We start from the raw sequence: 18,220 nt of genomic DNA on the forward strand, positions 1-18,220 counted from the left end.
TAGGGGAAACTTGTAAGGGTAACTAAACATAAAATTGAGTTTTTCCTGTTGCCAAAAGGTCAAGAAGAGACCTTTCCCCATTTCACTTTCCTTAGAGCATTTCCTTGAGAAAAATTGTATTTGTAAATTCTTCCTTTGATATGTAAGCCTCTGTCCACCGTAGAACCCAGGAATGTCTTGAACTTGAACTCCAGGCCTCAAGTGATCCTCCAGCCTCAGCCTCCCAAAGTGTTGGGATTACAGGCGTGAGCCACCACGCCCGTCCCCTAGGAATGTCTTCAGGGCCTTGGAGCCATCTCTTTGAAATGTGAACCTCGAGGAAGATGATGTCCCTGTCTCCCTGTCACCAGAGGAGTCTAGCCTAGGTGACTTGCTCCAAGCTGTAAGCACCTGCTTGTCATAGAGATGTGAGTTTTATTTTTCCTTCAGATAAAGGCAGTTAACTAGCACAGATGGGTACTCCAGTTATTCGGTGAACTTAGGACATGCCTGGGAGTATTTAGTTTTCACCCTTGGTTGCTGTTGTACAACCAGGCCAGTTAGCTACATACCTGGACTTTCTGGTTTCTGTACCACTTTTTATTTTTTGTTTGTTTGGCTTTTTTGTTTGTTTGTTTGTTTTTGAGAGGGAGTCTCCCTCTGTTGCCCAGGCTGGAGTGTAGTGGTGTGATCTCAGCTCATTTCAACCTTCACCTCCCTGGTTCAAGCGATACTCCTACCTCCACCCACCAAGTAGCTGGGATTACAAGCACGGGCCACCATGCCAAGCTAAATTTTTATTTTTAGTAGAGATGGAGTTTCACCATGCTCGCCAGGCTAGTCTCAAACGTCTGACCTCATGATCTGCCTGCCTTGGCCTCCCAAAGTGCTAGGATTAGAGGTGTGAGCCACCACACCTCGCCTCTACTACCAGTTTTGGATTGTATGAAACACTACACTTCAAAGTGTGGGATGTGGCTTCCCAGACAGCTGCCAAAGGGGCAGGTGATGCAATCTAGAAGTGTGGAGGAGTTTGTGCCGGTGGGGTAAATTTTGACCAATAAGAAAAAGAACCAGGAGTGAGAGCGAGGTATGTAAACTCCCTCTCCTCTCCCCATGCACCAGTTCCAAGCATGGTTTCTCAGTGTAGTCTGTCTAGAGGTGTCCTGTATGGCCCAAAGCCTGTTTCTTTGGGAACCTGAGCCAAAGTAAAGGGAATTCACACACTCAAAGACAGTGCTAAGTATTGCGGAGGACCCAGATCTGGGCAGAGGATAATTACCCCAGTAAGGAAAAGGACAATTTGAGGTTTTGGAATAGAGAGAAGGACTAGAAGAACCAGTAGTAGAATAGCTTATGGGTAATATTTTTGGAGAAAAGGGCAGTTCTGGTGATTTCTGCAGTCAACTGCCCAGGTCTGTAAAATGTATACTTCCTTTCTTTCCATCAATCTCCCCTATGAAATCGTCCATAAATGATCCTTTTATAGCCATCTATTGCCTGTGAAGTGAATTTTCTTTTTTTTTTTTTTTCTTTTTTATTTAGAGATAGAGTCTCTGTCGCCCATACTGGAGTATAGTGACAAGATCTCGTCTCACTGCAATCTCTGCCTCCTGAGTTCAAGTGATCCTGCCGCCTCTGCTGCCCTAGTAGCTGGGAATACAGGTGCACACCACCAATGCCCGGCTACTTTTCTTTTTTTGGATTTTTAGTAGAGATGGTGTGTCGCCATCTTGGTCAGGCTGGTCTCGAACTCCTGACCTCAGGTGATCCACCCGCCTCAGTCTCCCAAAATGCTGGGATTACACGTATAAGCCATCACACCCAGCCTGTCAGTTTTCTTTTGGAGAATAAACAGCTTGAGCCTCGTGCCGAAATGCAGGGGAAGCTGCACCCAGACAGGTAACAAAGTATTATATACAATAATAGATAGGTTTTCTACATACCAATAACAACCATTTAGAAAACCAAATTGAGAAAAATTACACTTATATAGTGACAAATATACATAAAATATCTAAAACCAGATGATTGGAGCAAGATGGCAAATAGATCCTGTGCCCGACTCAACATTCCATTGAACTGGGAAGAAAATGTTTTCAAGGGTCAATTCTTAACAGTAGAGGAAAATAAGAAAACGTGTCAGTGGTCCACCAGATATATTGAGGCATTCCTGGGAGATAGAGTAGATGGGATCAGACTGATAGAGAAACCCAAGGAGATAAGACCACAGCTCAAATCACTGTAGGCAAGAGATGCTGTTTGTTTTTTGAGATAGAGACTTACTCTGTCGCCCAGGCTGGAGTGCAGTGGCGTGATCTCAGGTCATTGCACCCTCTGTCTCCTGCCTCAGCCCCTACAGTAACTGGGATTCACAGGGACCTGCCACCACGGCCGGCTAATTTTGGTATTTTTAGTAGAAATGGGGGTTTCGCCATGTAGGCCAGGCTGGTCTCGAACTCCTGACCTCAAGTGATCTGCTTGCCTCAACTGCCCAAAGTGCTGGGATTACAGCCTGAGTCACGGTTCCTGGCCAAGAGATGCTCCTTGTAACAAAGCATCTGAAAAATTCCAAACCCAGAATTTAAAAAACACGGAGCAGGAAAGGGTCTTAGGATAATCATCAGGTAGGTTAATTTAAAATTTCATTGGAAACATCTGAATCAGCCAGATTCCCCTCCAACACCACACTCAGATTGGCAGGTAGTACCCACTTTTGCCTCTAAGATGAAACTCTGATAATTGTTCATTAAAGAAAGTGAAGGCCTGGCGAGGTGGCTCATACTTGTCATCCCAGCCCTTGGGAGGCTGAGGCAGGAGGATTGCCTGAGACCAGGAGATCTAGACCAGCCTGGGCAACATAGTGGGTCCCGTCTCTAGAAAAAATACAAAAACTAGCTGGGTGTGGTGGCGTGTGCCTGTAGTCCCAGCTAGTTTGGAAGCTGAAGTGGGAAAATCCCTTGAGCCTGGGAAATCGAGGTTGCAGTGAACTGTAATTGCATCACTGCACTCCAACCGGGGTGACAGAGTGTGATCCTGTCTCACGAAAACCCAAAAAGTGATGTATCAGAACTTGGTGTAACTTCAGCCCTTCAAGTAATAATGGAGAGAAACACATTTGTGGAGAGGGGACCATGTTCACTCTTTATCTGTACATGACAGACAGATAGTCGGGAGCTTTATATACCCAAGGAACCTAAGGAAAAATGTTCCCTGTCATGACTCACAATCTTCCAGCCACCCTTCCTTGCACCTGTCTTGTGGGCTGGGGGACCCAACTTATGGATCCCATCTTCCCAGGGAGAAAGAAAAATCAAATCCTTCAGCATCTCTTTTAGGGTATCCTCTCCTCTATTTGCCTGGAAGATAAGGCTCTCGATATCTAGTAGCTGAATGTTTCATTTGTGTAATACAGAACTATATCGGGATAAAATAGAATTTGTTTCCTCTGAGACACAGGTAGAGGTACGTCCACACTGACCTGGGTGGCAGCCACCTCTTCCTGCAGTGCCAGGCAGGGCATGCTCACAGATCTGGGGAACTTCTGCTGCTCCTGGAGCCCCACAACCTCCTTCCTGGCACCCTGTCCCTCTGGTGGTTGTGACAGCCCATACGTGGCCTTGGGTCTCCCCTGCTTCTTTGCCTGACCCTCTTCTGCCCACCCTGCATATCTCTGCCTCCCACTGTCCCCACTATGACCACGATTGCCTCTCTCTCCCTTCATTCTCCCTCTCTGAGTGCTCCTTGTCTTGGGTAAATGAACCCACAGCCTCCACCTTGCGACTGGGGACAGAACCCGGGGCTTGTTCAATTCTCCCTCCGTCCACCATACACACTTGTCCTCCTTAATGTTTCTAGAGTCAGTGACCTCCAAACTCAGCCCCTCCTGCCCCTGCCAGCTGTAGGACCTGTGACAAGATGCCTACCATCTGTCTGGGACTCCGTCTCTCATCTATCATATAGGCATAATGATGTTAGTGTCCTCGTTCCAAGGCTGGGGAGAACCAGGAGGCCAAGGTGATGGACTATGGACGGTCAAAACAGCTCCAATCCTGCCTCCACCTGGGGCTGGTGTTTCAAGTCCATTGTGTGTGAATGGAGCCTTAATGTCTCCATTCACACACAATTATGTGTTCTAAAATAGACTCCCCTCTGCCCTTCCCTTCCCCACAACCGTTTCCCCTCTGCACCATGCAGTAGTACCTGTGAGAAAGAACTGTCCCATTCCCAAATCATCGTCCCCACCCCAGCCCCCAGGCCCTTGGTTGGTGAGACCCATGATGGGCAGTCTCATGCTTCTGTCCAGGGGACTTTCCCACCGTTGCTCCCCTGCATGGAGACTAAGCGGACTCTTCTATTCCCTGTCCATCACAGGGTCTACCGTGCACACATTTTCCTCATTCCTCCGCATTCCCCAGATGACAATTTCATCTGTGTCTCCTCCCCCATACTCCCAAAAGGACCGTCCCAGACCTTGAACCCGAAAATTGTTCAGAGAGTGAAGGCCAAGATGCCCAACCACCTGCTGCAGAATCCTGCTCCAGGACTGAAGTGTATAGTCTCTATCAAAATAAAAACTGGAGGCCAGGCACATTGGCTCACGCCTGAATCCTAGTACTTTACAAGGCTAAGATGGGAGTATTGCTTGAGCCCCAGGAGTTTAAGGCTGGCATTGAGCTATGATCATGCCACTGCACTCCAGCCTGGACAGAGCAAAGACCCCGTCTCTGGAAAAAACAAACGAACAAACGAAACCAATGGACAAAACCAACAACTGGAAACATCCTCCTCTGGAATGGTGGTCAGGAACATCTGCCTGCCTTGTTCCCTGATGTCTCTCCATCACCTAGAACAGCGCTCAGCACGAGGATGCACTCATTAGGTTTTTGTTGAATAAATGACTCCTTTCACACAGCAATTCCACTTCTAAGAATCTCTCCTAAAGAAATATTGAAACACGTACACAGAACTGTGTGCAGAATAATAAGAGGAGCAAATAACTGGGGAATGTTTGTAAATGTTTATTAACTGTCAATGACTGATATGGGGAATTGGATGAGGGGAGTACATGCTGAACAGGAAACAAAGATGGGAGATGCTTATAGTGGTACTTGGTGTGTGTTTGTGTGTGTGTGTGTGTGTATGTGTGTGTGTGTGTGTGTATAAGTGCAGAGGAAAATCAGAAATTAAACACTCAGACCTGCCCTCAGTAGTCACATCTAGGTAGGGAGGAGGGTAGTGCTGTTCTATGCAGAGAATACCTGACTATACTTGTTTCCTAAAGGAGGTGCATGGATATACAAACCAAAATATGCATTAAGTATGTCTTGCTCGTCAATGAAAATGCTAATATCTAACAGAATGGCATACTGCAAGAAAAAACAACAGAAATGCTAACATTGAATTCTTGGCACACTAAGAAAAATGATGCTCAACTTTTCACTGTTTTAAACACTTGCTTTCACTTACTATACACCTGATGACAAGGAGTCCACAACCATGCCCATGTTCGTGAAAGGTCACCACGTTCTGCTTCTCATTGTGGGCATGTGTCATATCACCGACGCTGAGGCAAGAAGAGAGAAGGAAAGTAAGTGGCAGTGAGTTCCCACTGCCCAATAACTCAATCTCAACTCCGCCTGACCTGCAGACCCTGCACACTCCGATTCTGCCCTACCTCAGGACCTGCACAAGCCTTCCATGGTTCCTTGAAGTGAACCATCTGCTCATGCCACAGTGACTTCCTCGCCTGGATTATCAATTCCTAGGCTAGAGGAATGTGTGGCCCACATATCAGGGCTGACCTGGAGTTTGGGAGCCCATAGCATCCTGGGTAGGGAGCATCCCTGGTTATACAGGGCAGGGAGTAGAAAGAGCATGGGAAATCAACCGGGCGTGGTGACTCATGCCTGTAAACCCAGCACTTTGGGAGGCAGAGGTGGGTGGCTCACAAGCTCAGTAGTTGAAGAACAGCCTGACTAACATGGTGAAACCCTGTCTCTACTAAAAATCTAAAAATTAGCCTGGTGTGGTGGTGCACACCTGTAATCCCAGTTACTCAGGAGACTGAGGCAGGAGAATCGTTTGAACCCGGGAGCTGGAGGTTGCAGTGAGCCCAGATCATGCCAATACAGTCCAGCCTAGGCAACAGAGCAAGAATCCCTCTCAAAACAAAAGAAAAAGAAGAGCATGAGAAATCTCTTCATTCAGCCTCAGCTCTGTACCCTAGAAAATTATGAGAAGGGAATGATTTGGGGAACAAGTGGTAAGATGGGATACCAGTACCATAACAGAATAGCACATCTGCAGGGATGTGGGGAATGAGCCGAAAGTTCACTTACGGAGTTACTCGTCATCTTCCTCGGGGTCGCTGATCTCTTCATAAATCACCAGCTGCTTTCTCTCACGCAGCCTGTGGGTCCAGGCATGTTTCCCCCTTTTGGGTCCTGTGATGGAGAAGAGTTGGAAGATGAGGGTTGGGTAGGCTGGAGAGTGTTAGGCTCTGTTTTCTCCAAAAAAGGAGATGCCTCCCCAGTCCCAAGTGCCCATGGGCCTTCTTCATCCAGTTTTTCACATTCGCTGGCTTACAGAGGCTGACAGCTTAGACCCACACCAATACAGGCCAAATGCCAACGAAAGTTTTAGCTTCTGCCTCCTTCCGTTGTCAGGTTTAGATTCCCAACATCTTCACTTACGGGAACATTCACCCATTCCTCCTTTCATTCAGCACGTATTTAAGGGCATGCGGTCATACCTTGTTTTATGGCACCGCATTTTCATAGTGCTTCTCATATGCTGCATTTTTTTTTTTTTTGAAATTCGCATCAATTTTACACTTTTCCATTATTATTATATCTGTTATGGTGATCTGTTATCAGTGAGCTTTGATATTATGACTGCACTTGTTTTGTTGTTCTTTAGTGTTTTACAGTATTTTTTGTTTTTTATTTTGTGGGTCCACTGTAGGTGTATATTCTTACGGGGTACGTGAGATGTTTTGATACAGGCATGCCATGTGTAATAATCACATCATGGAAAATAGGGTCTCTATGCCCTCAAACATTTATCCTTGTGTTACGAACAATCCAATTACACTCTTTTAGTTTTTTTTAAAATGTACAATTAAGTTATTATTGACTATAATCACCCTGTTGTGTGAAATCGTTTTGGGGGTAACAAGAACTGCACCCATAGACGATGACAAACGTAATAGATGAATGTTGTGTGTGTTCTGACTGCTCTATGGATGAGCTCTTCCCTGCCTCTCTTCCTTTTCTTGGGCCTCCCTATTTCCTGAGACACAGCAATACTGAAATTAGGACAGTGAACAACCCTACAATGGTCGCTAAGTGTTCAAATGAAAGGAAGAGTCACATGTCTCTCACTTTAAATCAGAAGCTAGAAATGGCTAAGCTTAGTGAGGAAGGCATGCTGAAAGCCAAGACAGGCTGAAAGCTCTGCCTCTTGCACCAAACAGCCAAGCTGTGAATGCAAAGGAAAAGTTCTTGAAGGAAATAATAGTATATACTGCAAAGGAAAAGTTCTTGAAGAAAATAGGAATACTAATACTCCAGTGAACACAAGAGTAAGAAAGCAAAACTGCCTTACTGCTCAAATAGAGAAAGTTTGTGTGGTCTGGACACAAGATGAAACCAGCCACAACATTCCCTTAAGCCAAAGTCTAATTCAGAGCAAGACCAGAACTCTCTTCAAGTCCGTGAAAGCTGAGAGAAGTGAAGAAGCTGCAAAAGAAAGGTGTGAAGCTAGCAGAGGTTGGTTCATGAGGTTTAAGGAAAGAAGCCGTCTCCATAACATAAAAGTGCAAGGTGAAGCAGCAAACCCTGATGAGGAAGCTGAAGCAAGATATCCAGAAGATCTAGCTAAGGACACTGATGAAGGTGGCTACACTAAGCAGCAGATTTTCAATATGGATAAACTAGCCTTCTGTTGGATGAGATGCCATCTAGGACTTTCATAGCTAGAGAGGATTGACTCCAACTTTGAAGAAGTTCTACTGTGGGTAAAATGCTGTCCAATAGCATCACATACTCCAGAGAAATCTCTCATGAAAGGGAGAGGTAATTGATGTGGCAAATTTCATTGTCGTCTTCTTTTAAGAAACTGCCACAGCCACTCCATCCTTCAGCAACCACCACCTTGATCAGCCAGCAGCCATCAACACCGAGGCAAGACCCTCCCTCCACCAGTAAAAAGAGTGTGACTCACTGAAGGCTCAGAAGATTGCTAGCATTTTTAACAATGACTTGTTTTAAAATTAAGGTATGTACATTTTTAGACATCATGCTACGGCACACTTAGTAGACTACAGTATAGTGAAAACATAATTTTATGCACTATGAAATTAAAAAAAAATGTGTGTGACTCTCTTTATTGCAGTGATCTGAAACTGAACCTGCAATATATCTGGAGTACACATGTGTTGGGTATCAGGCATTGAGGTGAGTAAGATATGATCCCAGGTTATCACAGATAGAATTGCTTGAGCACCTTTCATGTCATCAGGCCTTCTAGATTTAATTTAACGCCTCCAAACAATTTATGAACTGTGATTCTTTATTTCTATCTTATGGACTAGGAATCTGGAATTGAGAAAATTTGGAAGACTTGCCCCAAGTCACGTGGTTTTTTATATGGATGACAACTCCACTCTGTGTCTCTGGAAGTCATGTCTAACATCTCATCTAGAGCTGGGTGAGCTCCTCAGCCCAGCCTGGACCCAGGCTTGTCTGGGATCCAGTCCACACACCCAGTCCCCACACCTGAACATAGCCAGGGAAGCCAGAGGGGTTGTTCCCGAATTGTTTCCTCTTACCAGATCTCTTGTTAATCTTCTCAGAGGTATTTGGTTTTCCCGGAGGGCACAGCTGTTTCCCATGGTTTTGTGGGTCAGATGCTTCTGGCACTCCCTTCCAATCATTTCCTTCTTCTGCTGGCTTCTTGGGCATGATCTTTATAATGTGAAGGTCACAGATAAACAGTATCAGTGACATTTCTATAGTGCTTTAGAGCTTACAAAGCGTCTTCACATGCATTACCTTAATCAATGTTCTCAACAACGCTGGGAGAGTCACACTTGCCTAAATTAGGAAAAACCTGGGAGATTAGAAGGGAAATGAACAGCCTAAGTGAATGGGGTTTCCAGGGCTAGAATGCTTATCTTCACATTCTTTTAAGACTGGCATTCTTGCAAACAGCAAAAATCTCCATGTAATTGAGAGTTTGGTATACAGAAGATTTGGAGTAAAATAGCATTCTAAGAATCCACAAGGTCTACACAGGGAACAGCTTTAATAAAATACAAGGGATCCCATATAAGCTTTTAGACAGCTGCTGGGAGAGTAAATGTAAAAACATAGAGAGGCAACAAAACACTGCTGAGAAAGATGGTGTGGGGAGATGAATAAAGGGAAGTGAGAGGGAAAGAAATGATTTCCTGAAATTAATCTAGGCAGCAAAGAAAGCAGTACCAGATATGGCATAGCACCCTACCGAGCCACCAACGCTGAGTGTGGAATTCAGTGACGTGGTACCCATACCAATTCTGGTTGCATTGGGATATGTCACTGACCAACAATCTTACGCTACCTTTTTTTTTTTTTTTTTTTTTTTTTTTTTTGAGACAGAGTCTCGCTCTGTCACCAGGCTTGAGTGCAGTGGCATGATCTCGGCTCCCTGCAACATCTCAGCTCCCTGCAACATCCGGCTCCCGTGTTTAAGCCATTCTCCTGCCACAGCCTCCAGAGTATCTGGGACTAGAGGCAGGTGCTACCACGCCCTGCTAAGTTTTGTATTTTCAGTAGAGACGAGGTTTCACCATGTTGGCCAGGATGGTCTCGATCACGACCTCGTGATCTGCCTGCCTCGGCCGCCTAAAGCTACTTTTTACTCAGCTCCCTCACTTATGAAATAGTGAACAATACATGTAAAATAGGCTAAGGGAAAGTCCTCTCTGAGCTTGTAAACACTGTTTAAATGTAATAATGATAACAATTAATATCTTTCTGGATACTTCTTTGAATTCGGTCTCCACACTGGCAACCCAACTCCCAGATCCCTTTACCCTCTAAACCAGAGTTGAATCTGCACTTGTGGGATCACTCATTCAGGGGCCTCCGAGGGATCCCCTGGGCTGGGACTGGGGCTTCCCAGATGCCCCAGGTGCAGACAAGGCCCTCAAGGAGCTCACAGTAGGGAGGGGTCAACAGTCAAAGGGACTCTTAGGCCATGTGAGTGGCCCCAGTTACAGAGCAGAGGCCAGCTGGTCCTTCCTGTTGCGAGAGTGGGTGTCTCAATGGAAGCACCAGCAGGCCCTATGGGGTAAAGCCCTAGTGGGCAACATCTGAACTTCATAAACAAATACAAATGTGAATGAGCTTTAAATGGCTTGGAGTTCTGGATTAGACTACCACTGCCACTGTGCCCCAGGAAATTCTTTAACATCTCTGTACCCCGATAGCCTCATTTTATTATTATGTTGCTGACAACTAGGATCTAAAACATGAACTATGATTCTTTGCTTCCATTGCATGGACCACGAATCTGGAGCTCAGAGAACTTAGAAGATTTGCGCCAAGTCACACGGCTTTTGTATGGATGACAACCGAAGTGTGTGACTCATTATTATTTGGAGATAATAACAGAAACAGTGTCATAGAGATCTTCTTAAGGATTAAATAAATGAATCCGTGTGAACTGCTTAAAATAGTATCTGGCATCACTATGAAAACAAAAGAAGTATTAAGGATCACAACTCTTAGTGTTATCAAGCTGTTGATGCTACATCAGTTGTTGTGATAGACATGGGGAGAAGGAGGCAACGAGGGCATTTTTTATATTCCCCCACTCTTACCAGTGTTTACATCCGTGAAGGGACAAAGGTTCTCTGGTCCTTTAGATTTGAGAGATACTCACCTTCGGGAAGATTCCCTGGAGCCTGCCGAAACTCATCTGAGGACGTTCAACTGAAAGAGAATACATCAGAATTTTTCTTGGTTGGTGAAGATTTCCAAACTCTAGAGAGACTTCTGTCGCATGAGTGCATTCTGCAGCAGAGGGTTATGAGTCCACTCATTGTTGAAGAGTTGAGATTTGCTTCTGAATTATGTTTAGTCATGGTTGGTGCATTTGTCTGTGGCATCAATTCAGAATTTTCTATCTCATGGTTTATCAAATGGGGGTTAAACCCCATCACAGTGTCATCTTATATAATTACATATCTTTTGCTTTTGCCCAAATAATTGAATTGATTGATTGGGAATCTGAACTGTATCCACTCAAGATGTACAATTGAAATTGTACACTTGAAATGGGTGACTCTTATGGTATGTGAATTAAGCTGTTAAATGTGTGATGAACCATGGATGATTTAGTCCAGTGGTTCTGAAATATTTTCAGTATAAAGACACTCCTTTAATGTCAAGAACTTGGCAGATACTCAAGCACTGGATTTTCAGACCTCTTATAGTGATGGTGGGAGATGGTAGAATCTGGCCTGTTTAGTTGGGGAGTAATAGGTCTATTAGAGACGGTTTGGATATTCTGACCTTGTCTTATAATTGTGTTGCCAGAGCAGAAGGGCCAGTAAACACATACGTCCTCTTTATATTCCTGAAATGTACAAAGCTCTCTACCCAGTAACCTGTCTTTTTTTTACCCTATGTTATCTCTGCTCACTGAGAAGTGGGAAATCTCTCTGTGTGTTGGATGAGGGATCACTCTTTCAAACTCTCTTCCAAGCTCATCAGGGAGAATCGAGTTTGGTTGGGAATGAGAAGACTATTTGGTTTTGACAACATACAGAAAAACAGCGATCTTTATTATGTAATGTGTTCATCACCCTCACTCCTAAGATACTTATCCAATACCTATATGCTGTTAATGAGACAAACTCTGGAAGTTTTTGGCAGATCCATAGTTTCAATAGTTTCTTTCTTTCTTTTTTCTTTTTTCACTTGTAACACTTTCTTAACTGTCCTTTGATTCATTAACAGTGCTTAGAAGAACAATACGTCCTTTAAAAAAGAAATATTTCAAACACACAGAAAAGTATAGGGAATAATATTGAGTTCAGTCGGGTCTCAACATTACCACACAGCTGTTAGGTCTGATTTATTTATTCAGAATATTAGAAATACTACAAACAGGCCGGGTGTGGTAGCTCACATTTGTAATCCCAGCACTTTGGGAGGCTGAGGCGGGTGGATCACCTGAGGTCAGGAAGTTTGAGACCAGCCTGGCCAACATGGAGAAACCCCAACTCTATCAAAAATTTAAAAATCAGCTGGGTGTGGGGGTGCATACCTGTAACCCCAGCTACTTGGGAGGCTGAGGCAGGAGAATCACTTGAACCCAGGAGGTGAAAGTTGGAGTGAGCTGAGATTGCCTTATTGCACTCCAACCTGGGTGACAAGAGCTAAACTCCATCTCAAAAACAAAAACAAACAAAACACACTATCAAGAAGTCACGGCTGTAGCTATCTGTGCAGCACTCACCAATCGCTGCCCTCCCTCCTCCACTTACAGCCAGTCACCTTAATTTGATGACTTTTTATTCACATTCATGTTTCTATACATTTACCATTTACTTATTTTCCATAAAAATATATATTCTTGTTTTGCATGTTCTAAAATTTTATATGAATGCCCTCTGTAGTTAACTTTCTGTATGCATTTTTTTTTTCACTCAGCCCTGATGTGTATAAGGGAACAAACGTCTGAGGATCTTTCCCAGGTAGCTGGGCTTGAGGAGACCCTTTCCAGCCCCTTCCCATCTACTCACCCTGATTCCCGCGGTTACGGTCATTATCAGAATCATTCCGCTGGAAGTCTGTGGCCCGTTTATTACGCATGAAAGTTGAGAGGGTGACCTTGAAACATAGAAAGAAGCAAAGCGTTTATTGCTTAAGAGAGAAGCTTAGGGCTGGAACGGTGGCTCACGTCTATAGTACCAGCAATTTGGGAGGCTGAGGTGGGAGGATTGCTTGAGGCCAGGAATTCAAGGCTGCAGTGAGCTATGATTGCACTACTGCACTCTAGGCTAGGTGACAGACTGAGACTCTGACTCAAAAAAAAGAGAGAGAGAGAGACAAACTGAGAGAAGGAAGGTGGGGGTGGGGAGCGGTGGGGGGATGCCTGGGATGCCACAGAGACAGCTGGGCTCATCAGAACAGACGCTTAAGGGAGAGAAACGTGCAGGATCCAGGTATGAGCTCCACTGTGGCCAGTCCCTGCCCTCAGCCCTGACAGGATACAGAAGAGCAGAACACCCAGAAGCTGCCTTGTGACTTTTCCCTGAACAAAGGAAAATGTGGGGTACTTTCTGCAGCCTAAGAAGTAGCCAAAGCAGGGAAAGGGATGCTCATGTGTCCCCAGACTTGTACCTAGAACTTTCTGTTACCTAGTTTAGTCATGGCCTCATACTTTCTCTTCTTATACACATAGATGATTTTCTCCGAGGCTTTCATCCTTTCCCACTCTTTCTTAGCGAAGTATTTGGCAATATCATCAAAGGCCTAGAAAAAAAAAAACAAAGGAATTCTGGCAGTGACTCAGCTAAGCATGTCTGCCATTCAGCTGGAGCCGCTTCCTGTGTGCTGGATCTAGGAAGTGGGGATGATAATCCGTCCTGGTTGATGCCATGGCTAACTGAGACAACATCGGGGACCTACCCTAGCTTCTCCCCTGCCACACAGTAGGGCTTTAATGCTGCTGGCTGACTCTCTTCCCGCCTTCTAGAATGGACTGAGAGTCACCAAATGAAGTGCAAGGTCACAGACTTGTCTCCAGGATGCTAGGTGATGACAGAGTGAGGGTGGGGGGCTTCCAATGCTCCAGATCTCCCCCTGCTCCTTGTCTCCAGTATCTCTGTTCACCCCTCCTCAGAAACCTGGTCACCCCACACTGTCCCCTGGGTCACTACTCTGCCCCCTCCAGGTCACCTTTTGTATCTTCTCTGGTGTTTGAGCATCATCCCTAGCTCTCTTTGCACAGTCTTTGTCTCTGTTCATGGCACCGGGAGCAGTCTGACCTGCAAGAGAAGCTGCCTGAGTCTTTCCAGCCGCAGGACCTTTGGTCCTGTGGAGGGAGAAATCTGTAAAGGCCGGTCACACTCAGTCACCTGGAATCAGGTGCTGCATTTCTCCATCTGGGGCTTATCTGTCCGTGAGTAAGGGGAGAAGTCAGATGAAAACAGGGAACCAGGGGTCTCTGGGAGAAGTATTGATTGGGGATAACAGGTTTCCTATGGGCAAAGCAGCCTTGAGTCTTTAGGAGAGGGTTGGCTACTCTTGTTAGTAGTTTCCCTAGAGCTAGGCTTACCCTGAAAGCTGTGCAGACCCTTGTTGTGGAGGTAGGAATGTGACTGTGTAATTGTATTGAGTGGGGGCGTTCTGACACTGCCACTCAATAAATAAAGGAAGGGAAGTGAGTCCCAGAGATAACATGGTCTCTCTGGTGATGGATCTGATCAGGCAGAGGGATGGGGGTTTCTGTTCTGTTGAAGAGAATTGAGCATGACTACTATGAACGGATTTAGAGGCTATTACTGGGTGATTTGTAAATTATTAGAATGAAGAGAGCTAGAATTTCTGAGATTAAAAGAGCCCGCCAACACTTAGAGAGAATGTGGGGCGTTTCAAAATGTAACAATCAGCCAGGAGTGGTGGTTCACGCCTATAATCCCAGCACATTGGCCAATCCTCCCACCTTCATCTCAGGAGTACGGGCATGCACCACTCCGCCCCCACTAATATTTTTATTTTTGTTTTTTAGTAGAGACGGTTTTGCTATGTTGACAAGTTGGTCTTGACCTCCTGGGCTCAAGCGATACTCCCGCCTTGGCTTTGGGACTACAGGCATGCACCACCTTGCCTTTTGCTATATTTCCCAGGCTGGTCTTGACCTCCTGGGCTCACTCAATGATTTGAACCCGGGAAGCAGAGGTTGCATAGAGCTGACATCACACCACTGCACTCCAGCTTGGGCGACAGAGCAAGATTGTCAAATAAATAAATAAATGGAAGAAAGAAAGAAAGAAAGAAAGAAAGAAAGAAAGAAAGAGAGAGAGAGAGAGAGAGAGAGAGAGAGAGAGAGAGAGAGAGAGAGAGAGAGAGGGAGAGAAAAAAAGAAAGAAAGAAAGAAAGAAGAAAGAAAGAAAGACAGACCAGTTGAAACTCTATAAGAACAATAAGCTTTGCGGTATTTTTACTTACCCTGGTCCCATCTCATGTTCCCAGCTTGGTTCTGTTCATTGCTGATGAAATACAGATAGGACTGGCCAAAAATGGTAGATGGCTGGCTATTGATCATGAAAATGTCAGACCTGATATAGTCCTCCTTGGAAAGGCCCTTTCTAGGGGTTGATACTCTGTGACTGTGGTGCTGTGGGACGATGGCATAATGCTGACCATTAAACCAGGGGAACATGGTTACACATACGGTGGCAACACACTAGGCTGCTGAGTGGCCATTGCAGCCCTTGAGGTTTTAGAAGAAGAAAACCGTGCTGAAAATGCAGAAAGAAATGGATATTATCTTGAGAAATGAACCCATGAAGCTACCTTCTGATGTTGTAACTGCTGTAAGAGGAAAATTATTGCTTTATTTATTCATTTAGTTATTGTTTTGAGTCAGAGGTTCACTCTGGTTACCCAGGCTGGAGTGCAATGGTGCGATCTTGGCTCACTGCAACCTCTGCCTCCTGGGTTCAAGTGATTCTCCTGCCTCAGCCTCCTGAGCAGCTGGGATTACAGGCATGTGCCCCTATGCCCAGCTAATTTTTGTATTTTTAGTAGAGACGGGGTTTTACCATGTTGGCCAAGCTGGTCTTGAACTCCTGACCTCAGGTGATGCACCTGCCTCAGCCTACCAAAATGTTGGGATTACAGGCATGAGCTACTGTGCCCAGGAGGAAAAGAATTTTAAACACAATTGTTATTCAAGACAACAAAGGTTGTGATGCTTGGAAGGTATGTCTACGACTTCAAGGTTGTGGACTTCTGGCCAAGCCAATCCATGGTGACATCATGAGGTTTCGCCTCTGCTAGTGGTCAAGGAGGATGACATTCGAGAGTCCAGTGAAATCATTAACAAGACAATCTTGTCGTTCTGAGTGTAGCAGCTGTTTTCAGTGGTGCTTGGGAGCCGGCTGCAGACAGGTGGTCCTGTAAAAGCTCTGCTCTTAATGCAGGCACATTCCACTCCCATGTGTCTTCAAAACATTTTTCTGGAATATATGTTTTTTTTTCAGTTGATACATAATAGAACAACGTTTATGAAGCTCCTTTTTGCTTTGTAACGTAATAGAATGTAATGGCATCTACATTCAGTGAAAGTGTTTTGATGTGCAGAACATGGCCGGGTACAGTGGTTCATGCTTGTAATCGCGGCATTTTGGGAGGGCTAGGTGGGCGGATGACTTGAGGTCAGGAGTTTGAGACCAGCCTGGGCAACATGGAGAAACCCCATCTCTACTAAAAATACAAAAATTAGCTAGGTGAATTGGTGGGTGCCTGTAGTCCTAGCTACATGGGAGGCTGAGACAGGTGAATCACTGGAACCCGAAAGGCAGATGTCGCAATGAGCCGAGATCATGCCACTGTATTCCAGCCTAGGGAGAATCCCTCTGGGGGGGGGGGGGGAATAAAAGGTACAGAACATTTTCATCACCACAATGCTATCCCTTGTGCTACTCATTTTTAGTAATACTCACCCTCCTCCCATCCACCATCCCTACCTCCTGGCAACCACTAATCTGTTTTTCATTTCCACAATTTTGTCTTTTCTACAATGCTGTACAAATGAAATATATAGTGTATGACATTTTAAGGGCTTATTTCACTCAGCATAAATACCTGGAGATTCACCCAAGATATTAATATTTGTGTATCAATAGTTCATTGTTGCTGTTGTTGTTGAGACAGAGTCTCACTCTGTCGCCTAGGCTGGAGTGTGGTGGCAGATTACAGACGTGCATCATCATGTCTGTCTAATTTTTGTATTTTTAGTAGAGATGGGTTTCCCATGTTGCCCAGACTGGTCTCGAACTCCAGGCCTCAAGGGATCTGCCCTCCATCTACCTCGACCTTTCAGTGTACTGGGATTACAACGCTTAGCCTACCATTGAGTTTTGAGAGTATTATACATATCCATTGTATATTCTGAATGTGAGTCCTGTCTTGGATATGTGGTTTGCAAATATTTTCTCCTAGTCAAGACCCTGTTTTTTCATCCTTTTAGCGGGTTTCTTGCAGAGCACAAGTTTTAAATTGGGTGAAATCTAATTTATTTGTTTTCCTCATGGATTATGCTTTTTGTACCATTCACTATGCCCTAGACCTCAGACGTTTGTCCTATGCTTTCTTGTAAAAGTTTTTTTTTTTTTTTTTTAGTTTTATATTTTAGATTTAAATTTATAATCCACTTCAGGTTTTTTTGTATAAAAATATGAAGATTTAGGTCTTGTTTTTTTTTTTTTTTTTTTTTTTTTTTTTAGCCTATGGCTCTGCAACTGCTCCAGCACCATTTGTTAAGCAGATGATCCTTCCTTCTTTTTGTCTCTTTGTAAAAAATCAGTGTGGGGATATTTATAGGTTCTCTATTTTGTTACAGTGATCTGAGTGTCTACTCTTCTCCCAATACTATACAGTCTTGATTCCTGTAGCTATATAAAAAGTATTGAAATATGGTAGAGTCATTCCTCCCACCTTATTCTTCCTTTACAAAAATTGTCTTAGCTATACACACACACACACACACACACACACATATATATATATACAAACATATATATATATATTCTTTTTTGAGATGTGGTCTGACTTGTGTTGCCGAAGCTGGAGTGCAGTAGGGTGATCTCGGCTCACTGCAACCTCCACCTCCTGGGTTCAAGTGATTCTCCTCTCTCGGCCTCCCTAGTAGCTGAGATTACAGGCGTGTGCCACCAAACCTGGCTAATTTTTGTATTTTTAGTAGAGAGGGGGTTTTGCCATGTTGGCCAGGCTGTTCTTGAACTCCTGACCTCAAGCAATCTGCCCGTCTCAGCCTCCCAAAGTGCTGGGATTACAGGCATGAGCCACCGGGCCCAGCATTGTCTAAGCTATTGAAATTTTGTTACAGCAGCAATCAAAAATGAAAACACATGGAAACATTTATTAGTGAAACAAAAGAGAGAGTTAAGAAACAGACTAATCTATATGCAAACTTCAGCATGCATTTCCAAATA

General features: G+C 44.5%; 1 protein-coding gene and 1 pseudogene across 2 annotated transcripts; one reads left to right on the forward strand and one right to left on the reverse strand.

Annotated features, from left to right (window-relative positions):
• Nucleotides 1-6,324: 6,324 nt before the first annotated feature.
• Nucleotides 6,325-14,006, reverse strand: LOC104675813 (protein SSX3-like). 2 transcript variants are annotated; one of them, XM_010380461.2, is made up of 6 exons: nucleotides 13,938-14,006; nucleotides 13,397-13,511; nucleotides 12,779-12,874; nucleotides 10,912-10,961; nucleotides 8,813-8,948; nucleotides 6,325-6,425 (listed from the first exon to the last, which is right to left on the reverse strand). In XM_010380461.2, exons 1-6 carry the CDS (start codon nucleotides 14,004-14,006, stop codon nucleotides 6,325-6,327), a joined length of 567 nt encoding a protein of 188 aa, XP_010378763.2. The 2 variants fall into 2 exon arrangements, with proteins under 2 accessions (XP_010378763.2, XP_030789882.1); XM_030934022.1 differs by lacking the exon at nucleotides 8,813-8,948 and having other exon boundaries at nucleotides 6,366-6,425.
• A 175-nt stretch (nucleotides 14,007-14,181) lies between these two features.
• LOC104675816 lies at nucleotides 14,182-16,108 on the forward strand (annotated as a pseudogene).
• Nucleotides 16,109-18,220: the final 2,112 nt, after the last annotated feature.

The sequence above is a fragment of the Rhinopithecus roxellana genome, chromosome 7 (genome assembly GCF_007565055.1).
Source record: "Rhinopithecus roxellana isolate Shanxi Qingling chromosome 7, ASM756505v1, whole genome shotgun sequence".
NCBI lineage: Eukaryota > Metazoa > Chordata > Mammalia > Primates > Cercopithecidae > Rhinopithecus > Rhinopithecus roxellana.